Source organism: Sturnira hondurensis, unplaced genomic scaffold (assembly GCF_014824575.4).
Source record: "Sturnira hondurensis isolate 20B ecotype Veracruz unplaced genomic scaffold, ASM1482457v3 Scaffold0000880, whole genome shotgun sequence".
Classification (NCBI taxonomy): domain Eukaryota; kingdom Metazoa; phylum Chordata; class Mammalia; order Chiroptera; family Phyllostomidae; genus Sturnira; species Sturnira hondurensis.
Genome location: NW_028073511.1, coordinates 519,423 through 538,340, shown reverse-complemented (window position 1 = coordinate 538,340; position 18,918 = coordinate 519,423). Strand labels below are relative to the sequence as shown.

The following is an 18,918-nucleotide window of genomic DNA, read 5'->3' as shown; positions in this document are numbered from 1 at the left end:
ATATAGCTTAAAATAGGGGGTTTTGATGCCTAGCTTTGTTCTCTTTTCTCAAGATTGCTTTGGCTATTCTGGTTTTTTTTTTTGTAGTTCCATATAAATTTGAGATTGTCTATGAAAAATGCTGTTGGATTGGCTGGGTTGGATTGGGTGGGGGGGTGGTAGAGGGGAAATGCAGGTGACTGTAACTGAACAATAATAAAGTAATTTTAAAAAAGAAAATAGAGAGGACTTCCGCCAAGATGGAGGCATAGGTGGAAACACTGTGCCTTCTCTCACAACCAAGTTTGAATACAACAAAGGTTTGGAGAACAAGGACACACCCAAAGACCAGAAAACGGAATTATACGGAAGTCCGACAATGAACCATTCAACCAGGATGGTAAGAGGGGCGGAGCCAGCAGTGGAGCAGGGTCGGGCTTGAAGGATCCCCCCCCCGCCCCCCCCCCCGACCTNAGGGGCCCCCCCCCCCCCCCCCCCCCCCCGACCTGGGCGCGCAGATGGCCCGGACCCAGTCAGGGTGTGGGGCAGACTGACCTCGGTCACACATTCGCGCACAGTGAGACGGACCACACAGGTCCCAGAGGGCGAACCCAGTGGCGGAGGGCTGAGGGCCGTGGCACATTCGCTTGCAGTGGGATGATGCGCGGGCCCCAGTGACAGTGGCAGCTGTGGCACCTGTGGCTGCGGCAGCGGGAGGTGGCAGATGGGACACCATAGCTCCTCTTTAACCCCGCCCCCACATACAGCATCACAACCCAGCGACTGAGTTGCCCTGCTCTGGTGAACACTTAGGGCTCCGATCCTGCTACGTAACAGGCATAAACAGCCCAAAAGATGGCGCAAGAACTCAAAGTCCCAGAGCCAATAATTCTAAGCGACCAAGAGATTGCCAGCCTCTCAGATGCACAGTTCAAGACACTGTTTATCAGGATGCTCACAGAACTGGTTGATTATAGTCATGAATTAGAGGAACATATGAAGGCTAAACTAATTGAAATGAAGGGAGATGCACAGGAAACCAATAGCGATGGAAAGGAAACTGGGACTCAAATCAATGGAATGGACCAGAAGGAAGAACAAAACATCCAACCAGAAAGGAATGAAGAAATGAGAATTCAAAAAAATGAGGAGAGGCTTAGGAACCTCCAGGACATCTTTAAACGTTCCAACATCCGGATTATAGGGGTACCAGAAGGGGGAAAGAAACAGCCACGAGTGGAAAACTTATTTGAACAAATAATAAAGGAGAACTTCCCCAGTCTGGCAAAGGAAATAGACTTCCAGGAAATCCAGGAAGCTCAGAGAGTCCCAAAGAAGTTGGACCCAAGAAGGAACACACCAAGGCACATCATAATTACATTAGCCAAGACTAAAATGAAGGAGAGAATCCTAGAAGCAGCAAGGGATAAGGGGACAGTCACCTACAAAGGAGTACCCATCAGACTGTCAGCGGATTTCTCAAAAGAGACCTTACAGGCAAGAAGGGGCTGGAAAGAAGTATTCCAAGTCATGAAATCCAAAGACCTACAGCCAAGATTGCTTTATCCAGCAAAACTTTCATTTAGAATGGAAGGACAGATAAAGTGCTTCTCAGATAAGGTCAAGTTCAAGGAGTTCATCATCACCAAGCCCTTATTATATGAAATGCTAAAGGGACTTATATAAGAAAAAGAAGATGAAAAATATGAACAGTGAAAGGACAGCAAACTCACAGTTATTAACAACCACGCCTAAAACAAAAGCAAACCAAGAGGACAGCTAGATCAGGAGTGGAACCATAGAAATGAAGAACACATGGAGGGTTAGCAACAGGGGAGTGAGAGGAGGAGAAGTGGGGAGAAGGTACAGAAAATAGCATAGACAGTAGGTAGAAAATAGATAGGGGGAGGGCAAGAATAGTGGGGGAAATATAGAATCTAAAGAACTTGAGACACGTGGTTATAAACTAAGGGGGGAGAATGGTGGAGGAGGGGGTGTGCAGGGTGGAGGGAAATGAAGGGGGGGAATAGAACAACTGTAATGGTATAATCAATAAAATATATATATTAAAAAACATACTATATGACATAAAAAAGAAAATAGAAATGCTATTGGAATTTTGATGGAGATTAAACTGAACTTGTAGATTGTTTAGGTTGGATGGACATTTTAACAATATTACTTCTTTCTATCCATGACCACAAAATATCTTTTCATTTGTTTGTTTTCTTTGATTTCTTTTAATCAGTGTCTTATAATTTTCAGTTCACAGGTCTTTCACCTCCTTGCTTAAATTGATTCCTAGGTATTTTATTTTACTTTTTGATGCTATTATAAATGATATTGTTTTCTTAATTCCTCTTCCTGATACTCCATTTGTAGTATATTGAAGTGCAATTTATTTTTGTGTATTGATTTTATATACTATAACTACTGACTTTGTTGATTAGCTCTGTTTTTAGATGGAGTCTTTTTTGTAAAGATTTTATTTATTTACTTTTAGACAGAGGGGAAGGGAGGGAGAAAGAGAGGGAGAGAAACATTAATGTATGGTTGCCTCTTTTGCACCCCCAACTGGGGACTTGGCCTGCAGACCAGTCATAGGCCCAGACTGGGAATCAAACTGGTGACCCTTTGTTTCACAGGTCAGCGCTCAATCCACTGAGCCACACCTGCCAGGGCCTGGTGGAATCTTTAGCAGGGTTTTCTGCACATACTATCATGTCATCTATAAATAGTGACAGTTTTACTTCTTCCTCTCCAATGTCGATGCCATTTACTTACTCATTCATTCATTCATTCATTCTTGCACAATTGCTCTGGCTACAACTTCCACTGGATGTGTTTTTAACAAATGCATTTTTAGCTATTATTTACTTTTTCATTGCTCATATGTTTAATAAGTGTATACCATATAAGAGGCCCCAGGAATGTCATTGAACAATCCAGACTCCCCATCCACAATCTGTCATTTTAGTGTTGTAGAGTACATTAGAGCTATACAGTATATTTGAAAAATTCAGTACCAGGAAGAAAATATAGCTAATAAGGGGGATGAGAAGTGCATGTGTGTGTGTGGTGGGCGTTACAACTTTAAGTAAGCCTGGGAATATCAAAGAGGTGTTCTCCTAAAGCTAACGACGTGCGACGTGCGTGTAGTAGGGGTGGGGTAAGGGAGTGGGTCTCGCAGTGCTGCCTAGACTGCTCCTTCCCCGCGTGGGGGTCTCAGGCCAGAGCAGGCCAGACTGGGCCAGACTGAGAAGTCACACCATTGTGGCTGGGTTAATGCCTGCTGTCCTGGTTCTCTACTATTTCTCCAGTCCCTTTCTGATCCCCTTTCCCCAGGCTTATAATTATTGGAAGGTGTGTGAGACAGAGAGACGGAGTACCAAGCTTTCTCAGGAGAAACATCAGTAAATTAAAACCGAATTACAGTGAAAACAAAAATAGTAATAACTTCCTGACCCCAGTCATTAACACGTTAATTTTATTTAATACACTAGTACTAGTACCAAGTGCGAGTCCCGGAGACCACAACCACTGAGGCTTTCGGCACCAGGCACCCACCTGCACGAGGAAGGGCGCGGAGCGTTGAAGATCAACCCAGCGGACTGCGTGGGGCGTGGTCTGCGCGAGGGCGGTGCTGGCGAGGGGGCGGGCCCGGGGCGGCCCCTCCCCCACAGGGGGGGGGCTAGGCTCGGGCGGGCAGTGCGCGCTCGGAGCTGATTAAAGAGGCGCGCGGAGGCGAGCTCGGTGCTTACTGCTGTAGCTCTCCTAGGGTGGCCCACGTGTCTCCCAGAGTCTGGCCCTGAGTTCCCCGAGCTGCTTTCGCCACTGTAATCCAGTGCGACCCCCATCCCCTAGGTGTGTGCTCATCCCCGGCCCGCGTGAGCAGGGCCACGCACAGTTCCCAGCGCTCAGGGGGCCGACTTGGAGAAGCAACTTGGTCGGAGAACCTCTCCGGGAATACGGAGCACTGCGCATGCGGAGCTCCAAATTCAAACAGCTGTTTCCAGAGGCTGGAGGGCCGGTGGACCCGGAGCCACTGGGGATAGGGGACGCTTTCTTGAGGAGACGGCCTCTCGGGAACCATGGTGGACCGGGGCCCTCTGCTCACCTCGGCCATCATCTTCTACCTGGCCATCGGTGCGGCGATCTTCGAGGTGCTGGAGGAGCCGCACTGGAAAGAGTCTAAGAAAAACTACTATACACAGAAATTGCATCTGCTCAAGGAATTCCCGTGTCTGGGCCAGGAGGGACTGGACAAGATCCTGCAGGTGAGGCGCCGCTTTACACGTACAAACGCCTGAAGCTGGCTGCAGGTTTAGGAGTGCTGAAGGGCACTCCTCACAGCTTTGGATGACCCTCAGTTCCTGTGGGTTGGCCTGGGAGTGACAGGAGAGAATGTCTTACCATGGATCTGGCTGCTGGTATCTTTCGTTTACCCGTGGACACAGGAGTCACCCACATGCGGAGGCTCTTTGGAAGCCAGTTTGTCCAGAGAGAAGAATTTAGGGTTGACCTCCGGGTGAACCGGGCCCTGCAGTGGCTCGGTGTGGGTACCTCCCTCCTTGGAGGAAGGCTGTGGGGCGGATAAAGGCATTTGCCTTTCCTTGGAGACGCTCCCGGAGTTCGGGAGCCGAGCGGGGTGTCATCTCCAGCCCCAGCTTCTCCACCTCCCATCTCCGGGGCCAGTGTCGCTCCCGCACGGTTTTTCTTCGGGAATGTGAGCCCGGCAGAGTTGCGGGCGAGTCCTCAGAACCAGCCTAAGCAAAGATCCCCTTCTCCCCGTAGGGCTGAGGAGTCGGGTAAGGGGCTTTGCGGGCCTGAGCCACTGGGATGGGGGCTGGTGACTGGAATGCTGGAGATGCGCTCAGGCTTCCCGGATAGCTTATTTGTTTATCAGGGTAGGCTTACTCCAAAGGCTTGGAATTAAACTTTGGAAAGTAATAGGTTGAACAAAAGAACAAAACCCAGAGAGTCCATTGGGGTGGGTAGAAAGAGGTTGTGCAGACTGGGAGGTGGTGGGGAGAGTTTTCTCACCCGTGTTAGCATTGGGAGTTTTTTCTGGTTCCTAAGCCCTATGGATGGCATTGACTTCAGTGGGATAAAACGACCTTTCGCTGGGAATAGAGACCCTCCACCCCAGATTCCTGAAGGCTCTTAGCTTCAGCCATTCACCCTTGGCCTGCACTGATGGCATCCCTCCAGTGAAATGACCAGGACCAGAGTAAGGTCTGGTGAGGGCTCTAGACTGTGAGCTGGAATAGGGGTAGTTGATCTAAGATGTTACATTTCTCTTGGGGTGAAAGATGCCATGAAGGAGGTTTGATGAGAAACAGCATTCAATCTACAGCAATCCTCCAATACATTACGGCTGTCTGGTTGTCTCATTTTTCTGGCCTTGATTTCCCCATCTATGAAATGGGAATGAACCAGTCCTTGTCTGTCTTTCCTGCCCTGAACTCTTGGAAGGTTGGAGCATTGGAAACCATGAAGCTGCTTGTGTTTCCCTTTCTGTCCCCAAATCATTAGACATTCAGGAGTGAGCATATTAGTGCCTCCTAGCAGCTGGGCAAGTAGACTTGTTCTCTCAGGGGCCACTGGAAAGGGCAGGCTTAGGCCAGCAGGTTGGTGTTTGATTTCAGTGGGGAGAGTTGCGGGGGACCCTGGAGGGGTGCCTGGTGGTGTGTGAGGTTAATAAGGAGGGTGAACTTCAGAAGGTGGGCTAGCTTGTGATGGCAGGAGTTCTGGGGTGACGTGGGTTCCTTTGGCTGGGTCTGCCCTGTGTGCATGTGTTGGGGAGGGGTCACTTTATAATTTCCCTTGAGGAAACAATTCTTCTGGACAACGAGCTGTTGTTTAGTTTCTTCCAGGGCTTTGTTTAGAGGGGAAGAAGTGAGGCGAGTATGATAAAGAATCGAGCTGCCCTCGAAGTTTCCCTCTTCGCTGCTCCTCCACCAACCACTGCAGGGGAAGGAAGGAAAGAATTCAAGGCTGAATGTGGGAAAATAAACTTCAAAACATAAGGAGAAGGGAAAAGGGGGGTCGGGGTGAGGCGGCCTGGTGCAGCTGGTGGTAGGAGCTGTGGGGGTTAGACAGCTTTCTTAAGGTGTTTGAGAAACAAAATGTCTCTTATTTTGAGGTCCCGTTAAATCCCATTCCCAAAGCAGGCAGGTAACTTTTAGAAAATGGATTTGGGCATTTGGCCAGCATGATTTAGAGATGATTATGGATAGCCCTGTCCCCATCCTCAGCCAAAATCTCTCAAATCATCTCCAAATGGTCAACTCTCCTCTCTTCATAGGAAAAACCCGAGAAATGAAAACCAGTGGAAGCATTTTGTTAGTGTTACTTTTGGTCTCCAGAAGTCTGCTGAGGCCAGGCTTTCTGATGCGACTTTGGGCATTGCCTCAGGCCAGAAATTGGTTTAAGGGAAAATGAAAACTCAAAAATCTTTCCATTTGGGTTGTTTGGGCATTTTCCACCTGAAGTTCTGAATCACCTTTGTAATTTAAAGAAGTCCCTTGCTAGGAATTCCTGGGGTGGGGGCAGGCTCTTGGGACGGGTTGTTGGAAGGGTGTGGGAGTGGTGCAGCCTGGGTTGGGGTTTTTCTCACACTGGAAACTTAGCTTTCAGATTTGTGAGAAAGGGAGTTTACACACCTTTCTTTAGATCTGTGGAAATAGGCCCTGAGTTGTCAGGTGCTTCCTCCCTGCTCAGCCTGTGGTTGAGTTGAGGCAGAGGTTGACTTTCATATGCTGTGTGCTCCCCACCAGCCTTGTACCACGTGGTCGTCTTCCTTCCCGCCTTCAGAATCATTTTGAATCCTTTGTTGTGACCCTTGTTCCACCAGGGTTTGGGTCACCCTGTCCGACAGCCTCTTCCTAAATTGCAGAGGCTCCCGTGAGGAGAGTTAGCATCGACTGATCCCCTTAATGCTGGGCATTGTGGGCAATATCTGTGTTTTACGAGAGAGGGTACTATCTGATTTTGCCATCTGGCTTGGCCATTTACTCATCAAGCCATTGAAATTTCTCATCTGCAAAATGAGGGCCTGGTGAGGGTCAAGTAGAGGAGCAGCATTCAGTCAGATGTATGTAGATATAACTTAGGAGACCAACCTGTCACTTGCGCTTGTAATACACACATTGATCGAGGCAACCAGCCAAATGCTTTGCCTGTATTAGTTCAGGTATTCCGTACAGCCCCCTTACCTATTTACGTAAGGACGCTGGAGGTCAGGGAAGTTAGAGTGGCTTTGGTGACACATCAAGAAAGTATGGCCTGGGGCGGGGACCAGCTGCCTGCCTCCTCACGCACCCCTGCCCTCCCTCTTGGGCATGTGAAGCTGTTCAGTGGTTGGTCTGTAAGTGAGTTTAGTAAATTGGTTCAGCTGGACTCTGGTCTGCTGGGAAATCTATTTTCCATTCCCCCAAGAACAGGCCTCTGCACGCAGGCTCCTCCGTGCTGCGCCTGGCTGTGCTGCCACCTCCTCCAGTAACAAAGTAAGCGTCAGTCTGCTGAACCCCACTCCTTTGAAAGCACAAAAATGCAGAGGATTGGGGTAAAGGGGAAGAATGAGTCTTTCTCGGCCATCGCCTCTGGTGTGCAGTGATCATAAACAGGAAGGATCTGAGAGCTCACCAAGCACCATGGCTCCCATTAAGCACTTCACATACATTCTTATTTTAATCTAATCGAGGTGACTAACTCCAGTTATAGATGAGTATGAGGCTTAGAAAAATGATATCATATTGCCAGTATCATAGTACAGAGTCAGGTTTCAAATCTAAGTGTGTTGTGTTCCAAAGTACATGGAAATTAGTCAACAAGCATTTATTTAGCACTCACTGTGTGTCAGACACTGAGCGACGTGTTGGGAGTGCAAAGGTGAATTAAGACACAGCCAGGATCTGGCTGGCTGCTGGAGGTAAGAATGAATAAACCCACCTTGACAATGGTTTCTGAGGGCCCCACAGAGGTGTTCAGAAAGGACTCTTACTGAGCAACCCCAGGTCCAGCCTGAGGGGTCAGGGAGGGCTTCCAGGAGGAGGTGACATAAAGCCAGAGCAGGGTCTTGGAATTAGGAGGGTTTAGCAGGGTGAAGAAGGGGAGAGTCAGGATAGGGTATTGCTTTGTGCTGTGGTTCTTGAGATGCCCAAGTCTCATGAGGGTATGATAAATAGGGGTCACCCCAGGCCATCCCTCCACTGGGACACCCCATCCCTAACTCTGGCTTTTCCGAGACTGCTCACATAGATGACCAGTTCCCAGGAGCTTCTTGGATGTTGCTGACCTCCTTACTGCCTAAGCTGCAAACCGTGTTATCCTAGGGAGGTTTTCTCTCCCTTTTATTTTTCTAGACCCCTACCTACTCTGCACATGCTCCAGTTCAGTCGTAGGGCTCATTCCAATTTTGAGGTCCTCACATCCTGTTGTTAACACTAATCCTCCTCCTAAAATATGAAAAATACAGCCATGCAGTAAAATTACATCTGACCAAAATGCTCAGAATGGGCCACATTCATTGGATTTTTTTTTGGAGATTTGAGGGTTAACATGAAAACCTCTTTTGCGTCAAGCCGTGTTGGAAATTGTAAAAGTGCACCCGTCTATTTAAATGCCTTTGTGAGTAAAGGGAACACAACAGGTCTTTTGATTGTCCAGAATCATGGAGGCCCCGCGTCATTAGTTCACATTTGAACTCTCACCTTCTAGGAATGGAGAAATGGAAAGCGGGTTTGGTAGAGGAATGGAAGAAAAGGGCCCCTTCCTAAAGGCTCCTTTTCCCCCCCAAATTAATGTTTTGCTCAAAGTCCAGGCAGCGCCTCCTAATTTTTTTTCCAGATTGATAAATGTGCCTTAGTTAACTGCTCTGGTTAGAGTTTTAACAGTAGAGTGAGTTTTTATTGAATGATTTTGAGAATTTTACTAGAGCCCTCAGACCAGTTACAGATGGCATGCTAATAGAGACTTACTGAAGGTAGAAATTAGCAAGTGTTGAAATGTTCTGGAGGGGGGTGCTTCTTATTGGGGGGGTGGGGTGAAAGGGAGGTGATGACTGCTGCTTCTAAGTATTTTCCTGGGGTTTTGCCATATTTATAGTCTGTCCTATAAAAGAAACGGAATCTTCCAGTTTTGAATGCTGTGCTTGGCTGGCTCTGACCTCAGGCCGTGGGCTTTCATCTTGAACTTGGCTGTTGGCTGTTAGATCAGGCTCAGCTTCAAAACTCTATGTGTGTGTTTTGGAGGGGCGGGGGGAGCAGGAAAGCACAAGGCTTTGGGGAGTAGAGGAGCCACGCCCCTGAGAATGGTCCTCCCAAGACAGTCTTTGTACAAATTGAGATCTCAGATCTAAGTGGTGCTGTGGGCAAGCACCGGATGGTACAGAGCGGCCAGGTGAGGTGGGTGACTAGGAGAACACTTGAAATAGATTTATCTCCCTCTCTTTGGTATTCCTTTTGGGGAATGGAGAAGGTAGAGGACAGTCCCAGAGACTCCTGTGAGCATCCTGCTGGGTCAGTCCAGCAGGATGGCCTTGGCCTTCCTCCATGGAGCAGGGAGATAAGGGTCAGATAAGGCAGCTCTCTGGGTTTAGCCAAGGAATTTGTGCTTACCAAATTTTTGCAATTTTCAAGTCAGGGAGTGAACAGCGTTTCAGAAAGTTTCTCTTCACAGCCTTAATTTGTAACTTAAAAGAAGTGGAATATTCTCCTGTAAACGAACGGTGTTTCTCTGGGTTGATCCCTTCACCCCAAGAACGTTATGATAAGGACACTTCCTCCCTTTCTCCTTCTGATATGATAGAGTATCAAAGCCCACAGAGCTCAGAGCACCGCCCCCCACCCCCCAAAGAGCCTGCCCATGCTCTGTCATACCCCAGCTTTCAGTAAGATACTACTCCCTTTCTTCCCGGAGCCCCTGGGGAGTTCTGGGTTGTCCTCCCTGCCAAAGACATCCCCCATTTGATAAGACTCTCCGGGCTATGCCTTAGTTGCACCTTTGTGTAAATGTGGGGCAGTATAGTCCAGCTCTGTACAGCTGCCTGAGGCCTGTAGGCTTTTTATGAGCAGTTAATCTGATCCCTGAACTTCAGAGACCTGGGCAACAGTAAGGAATCACAGAGGAGTCCCTTGCTGCCAGCTGTCATTTCAGTGTTGGCTGAAGCCTCAGACACCAGACGCGGCTCCAGCCCCCAGGAGCTCAGTCTAGCTGGGGAGAGAAACAGGGCCCTGGTGGTGAAATGAGGGGAAATATGGTCCTGGTGCTGAGTGATGGTTTGCAGATGGTTGAGGTTGGAGAGACGGACGCGGGTCAGAGGGCCTTGGAGAATTCAGTTCCTGTTTCCTGAGGCCTGTAGAACCCCCTGGCCTGTGGGGGATCTGGCCCTGAACAAAACATAACCCCTGCCTTCAGGGAGGACCAGCTCTAGAGAAAGAAAGGTAAGCAGCTGTTACCTGGTGGACATTGGTAAGTCTACTGGAGGTACAAGTGTGTGCCATTGAGAGGTCGTTTCTGCTCTAGAACTTACAGAAGGGGACTTTGAGACAGGTGGGAAGGATAAGCAGCCCCCCGTGAGCATTCTGCTGAGTACTTGCTATGTGCCAGGCTTTGGGCTGGTGCTTTACCTGTGTCTCAGTGAACCAGTCCTTTGGGTCCACGGTTATTATTGTGCCTGTTGTACAGGAAACCAGAGGCCAGAGCGTTTGCTGGGGTCTACACGGTTAGCTAGAGGCTGAGATTCACCGTACCTTGCTGACTTCAGAGGACCGTGAGTGGAGTAGAGCTTAGGGGTTTGGAGTAACAAGTGGGGGCGGTGATGCCAGCTAACAGTTCCTGAGCACTTGCTTGGCCAGTGAACTGCTGTGTGAACTGTTGAGCACCATCTCATGAATCCTTGCTGCAGCCCTCTGCAGTATGTACTCTAGCCGGAACGTCCTCATGGGGGGCGCAACTGAATGGACCGTAGAGGTTCCATAAGTCAATCGAGGCCATACCACTCAGAAGTGGAAGAACAGGGATTGGAACCCAGGGCCCACACTGAACCATTTTGCTTTCATGAGGCCACAGTGAAGGTGGGAAAAACAAGGAGCAAAGGCCTATGGGTGGGAAATGCAAGCAAGGCTTGAGTGGTGTCTTCAGAGCAGTGGGATGACTTTCAGGATGCTTACTCAACTGTGTGACTTGAGTAAGTCACCTCCTCATCTGTGAAATGGGATGATAGTACAGGAGCTCCCACATGCCTGCAGAATCCAAGTAAATACCTAAACAGGGTTCCTGGTATATGCGACAGGTAACTGGCCATGTTTCAGCTGCTGTTCCTGTACCCTGTCTCTCTGCGGAGTGGGGGAGGTCCATTCCCTGCATGCTTCAGGTCCCATCATGGACAGAGCTCCCAACCTGCATGTGGTGGAAGCACAGGTGATAAAATGCACTAAATTCCTCCATTCCCCATTTTTTGCAGATTTACCCACAACCCTCCCCTCAAAAGAGTTCATGGTCACCACCTTAAATTATGGAAGGTTTACTTCCTTTTCTTCCGGTGTAGCCCTGCTCCCTGCACTGGAGGAAAGAGGAAAGGCTCTCCCTGCTCAGTCCTGACTTGCCCCGGGCCTTGGTCAGACCTTTTCCCTTTTGGAGAATTCTGGTGTCTGATGGTCTCATGGGTGACCTCCCTGGAAGTGGTCACGTGGGATCTGGGGTCAAAGCTGTACCCTCCTTGGAGGCAGACACCACCCACTTCCCCTCTCAGAGGGTCCTTGGTGGCCAGGACTCTTTGATTGGCTTCAAATGTATATTCTATTTTTCCTCTCCTCTCTGTAAATATTTGGGTTTCCTGCCTAAATATCTAGGGAGGATTGTGTACTTCTGGCTGTTGTCACCTCCCATGGCCCACTGTAATCTTGCTGTAGCTGCTTATCCGGTCCCCTTGATGCCTGCCCCAAAGTCTGGGAGAGGAGCCCAGCCGAGCCCCTCCCTTTATCTGAGTGGCCGGTGCTTGTGTCTGAATCACTGTGTAGAGAACAGTTCCGATTCTGCCCACAGTATTGGTTTGTGCTGTGTGACCCAAGTGAGATCTCACCCCTCTGTCCTCCGCTTTCTTCCAGTAAATTCATCCGTTCATTCGAGAGGGCTCCGAGTGCTTGTTATTTGGTTGGGCCGCAGCTTCCCACCTCGGCCCTGTGTTCCCAGGTGCAGCCCATAAGCCATGCTCCGAATGGGTGTGGGTTTTAGGCAACCACTGACTTGCTCAGAACATGTCTTTTGGGCCTGGGTGCCCAGCATTGTGCCTGGCTATGGTGGGGACTCAGAGAGCCCTAGAGGACCTCTGGGTTAAAAGTCCAGTCAGGAGGGGAGGAGCCTCTTACAAGATAAGGTGGTTACCTGGGTAAATTGAGCCAGGCCCAGACTCCGGCCCTGAATCCTGGAGAGGTGAGGGGGCATGCCATTATCAAAATTTACTCCCACCTCCCCCTTCAAGCCACAGGAGGAGAGGCCATGTTTCCTAGTGGTTAAGGACAGGCCTTCAAGTCACCCCTGAGCACAGTCCTTCACTGGGATACCCCTGGGAGTGATAACAGCCAAAAATGCAAGTGGAGCTCACTCAGTTCCGAGTTAACCTGGGGACCTGCTCAGTCCTGATAACATGAAGACCAGCTTAATGTTATCTTCTGTTGGAAGGATTTTACTGACCAAACTGCCCTTGCCCTCCCCGGGTCTGTTTCTCTCCAGGAATCTCCTTCCCTGCTCTTCCTATCCCTTGTTTCAGGAGCTTTTCCTAAACTCTGATCCCTGGGATTAACGAGGCGGTCGGCAGGAGCCCGTTTAGCAGGTCTGTCCCTGCAGGATTAGGTGCCGGATGGTTGCCGTGCTTTCTGCTTTCAAGGAACTTGAGACAGAGCAAATCGTCCTCCATTCAGCAGTTTATGTCACACATACATCACGCGGACATCCTGCGTGCATACTATGTGCCCAGGCCTATTTGAGACCTGCTGCAAGGAGAAAGTTTCATCCCTGACTTTTGGAGAATGTCTTCAGGCCACAGACTGCAGAAAACAAGAAGTCAAGTGAAGTGGCAGTGGTGGAGAGAGATGGGGGGGCGGGGCGGGGCGGTGTGGACAATGCCCCTCTGCCCTGCCCCTTCTTTGTGGAAACTTGTCTGATCTTCAGAGCCTTCTGAAGAGGAGGAGCAGGAGGGAGGCTGGGTTGTCTGCATGGGAGAAGGGCATGTCCCTAGCTTAGGTCTCCTTTGGCGTGACAGGAGCCTTCATGGGGCCTTTTCTGCCCCGTGGCCTGCCCCACAGGGCACCCCTTCCAACAGCTGACCAAGGATGCTGGCCCCAGGGGAGGGCTCTGCACACCCATCATCTGAGGTGCCTTCCTGTGACCTCTGTGGGCCTGCCTCTGTGGGGTCTGGCAGACAGAAAACTCCAGGCCTGGTGAGAAGCTAGGGATAGACCGTCTCTAGAACCAAACTCAAGTTAAACTTAGTCCGCATGCCTAGTCCAGAGCCTTTCTTCGTGGGGCCACTTGTCACCCCACCTCTAACCCTTTTGTAAGTGGCCCCTAACTCAAAACCTCCATGGTTTGGGTGGTTTGGGGGTATAGAGTGCTTACTCAGCCTACACCAACTGGTCTGCCTGATTTCTTTTTTTTTTAATTTTTTTAAATTTATTTATTTATTTTTAGAGGGGAAGGAGAGAGGGAGAGAAACATCCATGTATGGTTGCCTTTCATGCATCCCCTGCTGGGAGTTGGCCTGCAGGGAACCGGCCTGCAACCCAGGCATGTGCCCTGACTGGGAATCAAACCGTGATCCTCTGGTTTGCAGGCCCGCACTCAATCCACTGAGCTACACCAGCCAGGGCTAGTCTGCCTGATTTCTTAACCTGCCCAGCACACCCCTTGCTATCATCTCAGATAGGAATGAGTGAGTTTTTCTGGGATGAGAGGCAAAACTTGAAATTGTGGTGAACCATAGACTGAGAAAGGAGAATGTTTTCTGGGGCCATCCAGAGCCTGGGGCAGAAAGGATATGATACCTTTCCAGAGAATTTCCGGTCGGTCACAGGACACTGCTCCCCACGTGTCTGTGCCCAGGAAGCTGTCGTTGGCTGGTGCAGAGCCTTGGAGGCTGGGTCAGGCTCTGGGCACCTCTCCTGGCAGTGAATCATGAAATGTTGAAGCTGGAGGGCGCTTACTGGGTATCTAACGGGACTCCCTGTACAGTTCTGGAGATAAGGCTCAGACTTTGTGAGGTTATATAACTTTGCCAAGGTTGCCTTGCTCTCAGGGTCAGGGTTAAGTACAATAGAGGGGTACTTAGAGCTAAGTGGGTCAATTAGGGAAGGCTTGTTGTAAGGAGTGGCCATAAGAGGCAGCTAACAGGCGATTGCCACACCTAATAGGTTCCCTGGTCACTGCCACAGAGTCAGCCATCCTCAGGGTCAGATCCAGACCCCCAACTCGAAAACCCTCTGTGGCTTCTCCCTGAGACTAAGGGTTGACATTCCTTCTGTGGCCCAGGTGATCTGGACTCTGAGACTTCTGTGGCCTCGCCTCACCCCACCCTTGGTCCCAGTGCCTCGATATAGACAGGAAGCCATCTCATGAGGACAGAGAGGCCTATGTCCACTGATACCATAAATGACTGGGGAGGGTGGCCAAGGCAGGCAGGTACAACAGTCACACAGCAGTAGGAACATGAGCTGGCACTTCGTGAATTGAAGGAAAACCTGCATGGGCCAGGTCAAGGCCATTGCCACATCTCATCAACCCCCCAACAATGTAAGTCAGGGGCTGTGGGGAACCTCATTTTGTAGGTAAGGCAACTGAGGCAGAGAGCTTGAATAACTTAATCAAGGTCATGCCGCTAGTTACTGGCCTGAACCCAAGCTTTCTGAGTCCAGAGCTCTGCAGAGTTGCCTCATTTTAGACTCCCCGTGTCCTAAATTCCCGCCCGCCAGTCCAACCGACCTTGCTGAGCTACCAGACACTCCTTGGGACTGTTTTCTGCTTGGGCTTCGTTTTAGCACCCAGCAGCACTCTGCTGTCTTCATTTGGCTTTGCTTCACTGCCGTGTCTGACCACATTGACCGTATATAGGTTTGTTTGCATTTTCAGTGTGAAATTTTTAAAGCAGTAAAACCTGAGTTATATAAGTGGGTGCCACAGCTCGGAGTTGGGGCTGTCAGCTCATCCCCTGACCCTTTGCTACAGGATTTATGGATCAGGGACCCAGAGACCAAGTCCTCAAGGAAAATCAAGGAGCTAGAGGGGGAAGTACAGTTGCCTCCTAGCTGTGGGGTTCCTGTCTGCGTTCTACATTATCTGTCACCTCCTTGATGGCTAAATCCACACTCTAGACACATCTCCCCATTTGACTTCCCCGGGGCTAACCCCCAGCAGGACTCTGGTCTGCGCCTTGGGAGGGAATAGCTTGAGCCTTGCCTTCCCCCCAGGGTGTAAATACCACCCAAACTGCCTGCAGGGCTAAGGACGGACTGGTGATTTTGCTGCTTGCTGAGGACCCGGGCAGGTGCTCTATGGGCCGAATGTTTATTTTGGCTTGGGTGCCCTTTGTGTCTAGTGGGAGTTTCTTGTTCTTCCCATGCCCCGGGTGCAGGATGGCACCTGTTCACAGAAAGAACCTCATACTTTCCCCATCGCTCCTGTTCAAATAAAACTCTTGCCTCCCAGGCCGTGGAATGCATCCTGACAGTGTTGGCTTTGGAAGGGTGCCCTGACCTTAGCATCCAGGCCCCCTTTGGAACGGCGGGTGGCAGAGCCGCCTCTCACCCAGGGGTAAGTGCTGAGTGGACTAAGTGGAGCAAGCTACGCACTAGTGTCTTGTCAGCAACCCCTGGGGAGCAGGAAAGGGGGGGGTGTCCTGATTATCAGCCTTTCCACACCCACCTCTCCCATCCCCCGGGCACTAGCTGAGGCCAGAGATCTACTTATGAGTGGCCTGGGAGGGGACTAGAAGACAGTTGGGGCCTGGCTTGGCTGATTTGCTGTGTGACCAGTTCAGGTCACTGCCCCTCTCTGAACCAAGGACTTGTTCGCTAAGATTAGTTAGACATTTGCTGAGTACCAGCTGTATGCCCAGTATTGTTTTAAGGGTCTGGGGTATTATGAGAGAAGGATTAGGTATTATCCCTGTCTTGGACAATGGGGTGGGGTCATGCATTGTAAGTTAAGGGTTGTTAAGTAGGGTGTGACGTGTTGGGGGTGGTGGTGGTCTCCTGTGCTCCCAGGTGAAAAGGTGCAGTCAGAGAACATTCCCCTGACCCTGGGCCTGGGACTTGCCTCTCTTTGAGGCCTGTCATTCTCTGGACACCCCATCTCCCACCCCAGCGACACTGGGCACTTATTTGCTTTGTGTGCACTCCCTCCCCTCCTAATCCCACAAGGCCCTCAGCTTCTGCCCCATTGGATTCCAAACCCTAGCACCACTAAGACGGTAATTATTAATGAATGTCTCGAGAACCGTGAAGCTCTCTGTCCCTCTCCTTCGGCCCCCACAGCTCCCAGAGCTCAGAGGCAGGACCAGCATAACCCTCCTTTACCTTTCAAATGGGTCTGCCTCCAATCTGGAAAACTTCGGGCACTAATGTCTCGAGTGGGGGACCCATCGGGCCTGATTCTGCTCTCACCCAGCAAGCACTCTGGGACTGTCCTCCCCACCCCCACTTCACCTCTTGCATGTACAGTGCCCTCTTCCCTGGGGACACTCTGTTCTCTTGGGACAGGTCGATAGGGTGTGTGGCAAAGTGTGTCACCAATTCCCTGGTTCACATCTGTCTAGACCCAGGACAGAATCCTCAGAGCCAGGGCTGGGGAGGAGGGTGCCTGGGGAGGACACCAGGGGCACTTTTGGATCCTGCTCGAGAAGGCTACGGTGCTCACCAAGCATGCAGGGACTTGAGAGTTCTCAGAATTGGGGTTTTTTTTTTTTAGTTTGCCCTCTCTTTTCGGAATTCCCCATCACCCTCCACCTGCTTTGTTAGGGTCAGTGTGCGCATCTTAAACTTTCCCCTTCCTGAAGCTGCTTTCCCAACAGTGTACACACTGCTCCACACCCCTCCCGGGTCCTTTGCACAGTTTGATCCTTGCTTATCCATGGACTCGCCGGGCTCTGGCTTGGGGAGTGAGAGACCCTCAGGCAGCCTGCAGCAGAGCTACGTGGCCGCAAGCTGCCTGGGTGGGGGTGGGGCGGCTTCCTGGTGCCTCAGTTTGGTGTTTCTCAAAGTAGGTCTGCCTAAGCCAGCGATTTTCATCTCGTGTCTCACATAAGCTAGTTGCTGAAGCTCCGCAGCACACCAGAAATGTATGTTTTGCTGATCTGACGAAAAATAGGTATGATTTTGATTCATTCATACCAGACGGCTGCTGTTGTGTTGTCATTTCTTTAGGTGATAATCTAAGGGCAAAGAGATCAGTGCTCCTGACTAAATACTCAGGTAGTACGTGTTTTAAAAATTCTTGTAGCTCACCGGTGTGGCTGCCATGGCACACCACTTAAAAATCGCTGGTGTGAGTCACGAGCCAGACTTAAAGCCGCGCAAAAACCAGCCCGGTGTAATGGCAGGAGGGCGGCTCGAGTTTGTGTGCAGTTCCCTGTTAGCACTGGTTAGCACTGGGTCAGGGAAACCCCAGGGGTGGAAAGTAAGCAGGCGCTGCGGGCGGAGTGGCAGGCGGAGCTGTTATTGCCGCCTTTGTCTCTCTCTGCCTCCCCAGTTTTCTCTAGTGCTGTTGTATTGCTTTCAAAAAACAAATGCATGTTTCATTAGCCCCCTCCACACTGGCAGTTTTTAAAGGATTTTTAAAATTTATTTTTAGAGAGAGGGGAAGGGAGGGAGAAAGATAAGGGAGAGAAACATTGACATGAGACGGAAATATCGATTGGTTGCCTCTTGTACACACCCCAAGTGGGGACTGAGCCCGCAACCCAGGAATGTGCTACCAAGCAGTCAAGCCAGCAACCTTTCACTTTGCAGGATGATACCAAACGGACTGAGCTACACCGGTCAGGGCTCTACTGGCTATTTTAATGTACAGTGTACACCAGACACGGATAAACATGGTTTTCACAGAACACACACCAAGAACTGGCATCCCTTCTATAACCACGAAGCACGTTCGGGGGGATACCCGGTGGGCCTTTGATCTGCAGACCTGGAAGCGTAGATGGGCGCAGGAGCTGACTGCGAAGAGAGGGTGGTTCCTCAGCAGAGGCCTGGCAGAACCAAGGGGCTCCAGAGGCTGTCTCCAGTGTTGGAGACACTGTCCCCTGCATAGAGGGGATCGTCCAGAGCCCTGTGGACAAGTATTATCTCTGCCTCTGTGTGTACCCAGGTCTCCCAAGTCCTGTGGAGCCCAAGAAAGTCTTGCCCTGCCTTTCGGATTAACAAAAACAAGCACAGGGAAGGCTTGGGACGGCCCAGGACCATGCAGGAGCCCACTGTGGACCTCAGCTTGGGCAAACCTAGAGGCCCAGTGGAGGCAGACCCTACCTGGGGAAGGATTTGGATAGTGACCACCTAGGGACCACTAGTTAACTTTATTACTACGTGATATGACTGACTATTATAGCTGTTTAATTTTAAATTAAAATTCATAAATTAAAGTTTAGATCTTCAGTCACACTGGCCACATTTCAAGGGCTCGGCAGCCACAGGGGACTCCTTGGGTACAGAGCGTTCCATCAACACAGGGCTCTGATGGAAAGCACTGGAGTGTTGGGGGGAGTCTGTTGGGATTTCCACTGGCACCCCAGCTTCTCTAGGTGCCTAGGCAAATTTCCATGCCTGCTCTGGGGTGGCAGAGGGGAAGCCTGGCCTGGCAGTTTTGGAGTGGGGAGGGTGTGCTAAGATCCCATGGATCTCAGCATCAGGACACATGGCTGTTTCCCCATCCCACTCACTGGGAAATTTG

General features: G+C 50.4%; 1 protein-coding gene across 2 annotated transcripts in view; it reads left to right on the top strand.

The window, feature by feature from the left end:
- Positions 1 to 3,697: 3,697 nt before the first annotated feature.
- The window catches only part of KCNK5 (potassium two pore domain channel subfamily K member 5), a 36,405-nt gene continuing 21,184 nt past the window's right edge, over positions 3,698 to 18,918 (top strand). The window contains exon 1 of one of the 2 annotated variants that reach the window (XM_037051953.1): positions 3,698 to 4,256. In XM_037051953.1, coding sequence (XP_036907848.1) covers positions 4,071 to 4,256 — 186 coding nt within the window. In that variant the 5' untranslated portion in view covers positions 3,698 to 4,070. Of the gene's footprint in view, positions 4,257 to 10,678; positions 10,754 to 18,918 lie in introns of those variants that run through there. The other variant, XM_037051963.1, reaches the window with a different exon arrangement.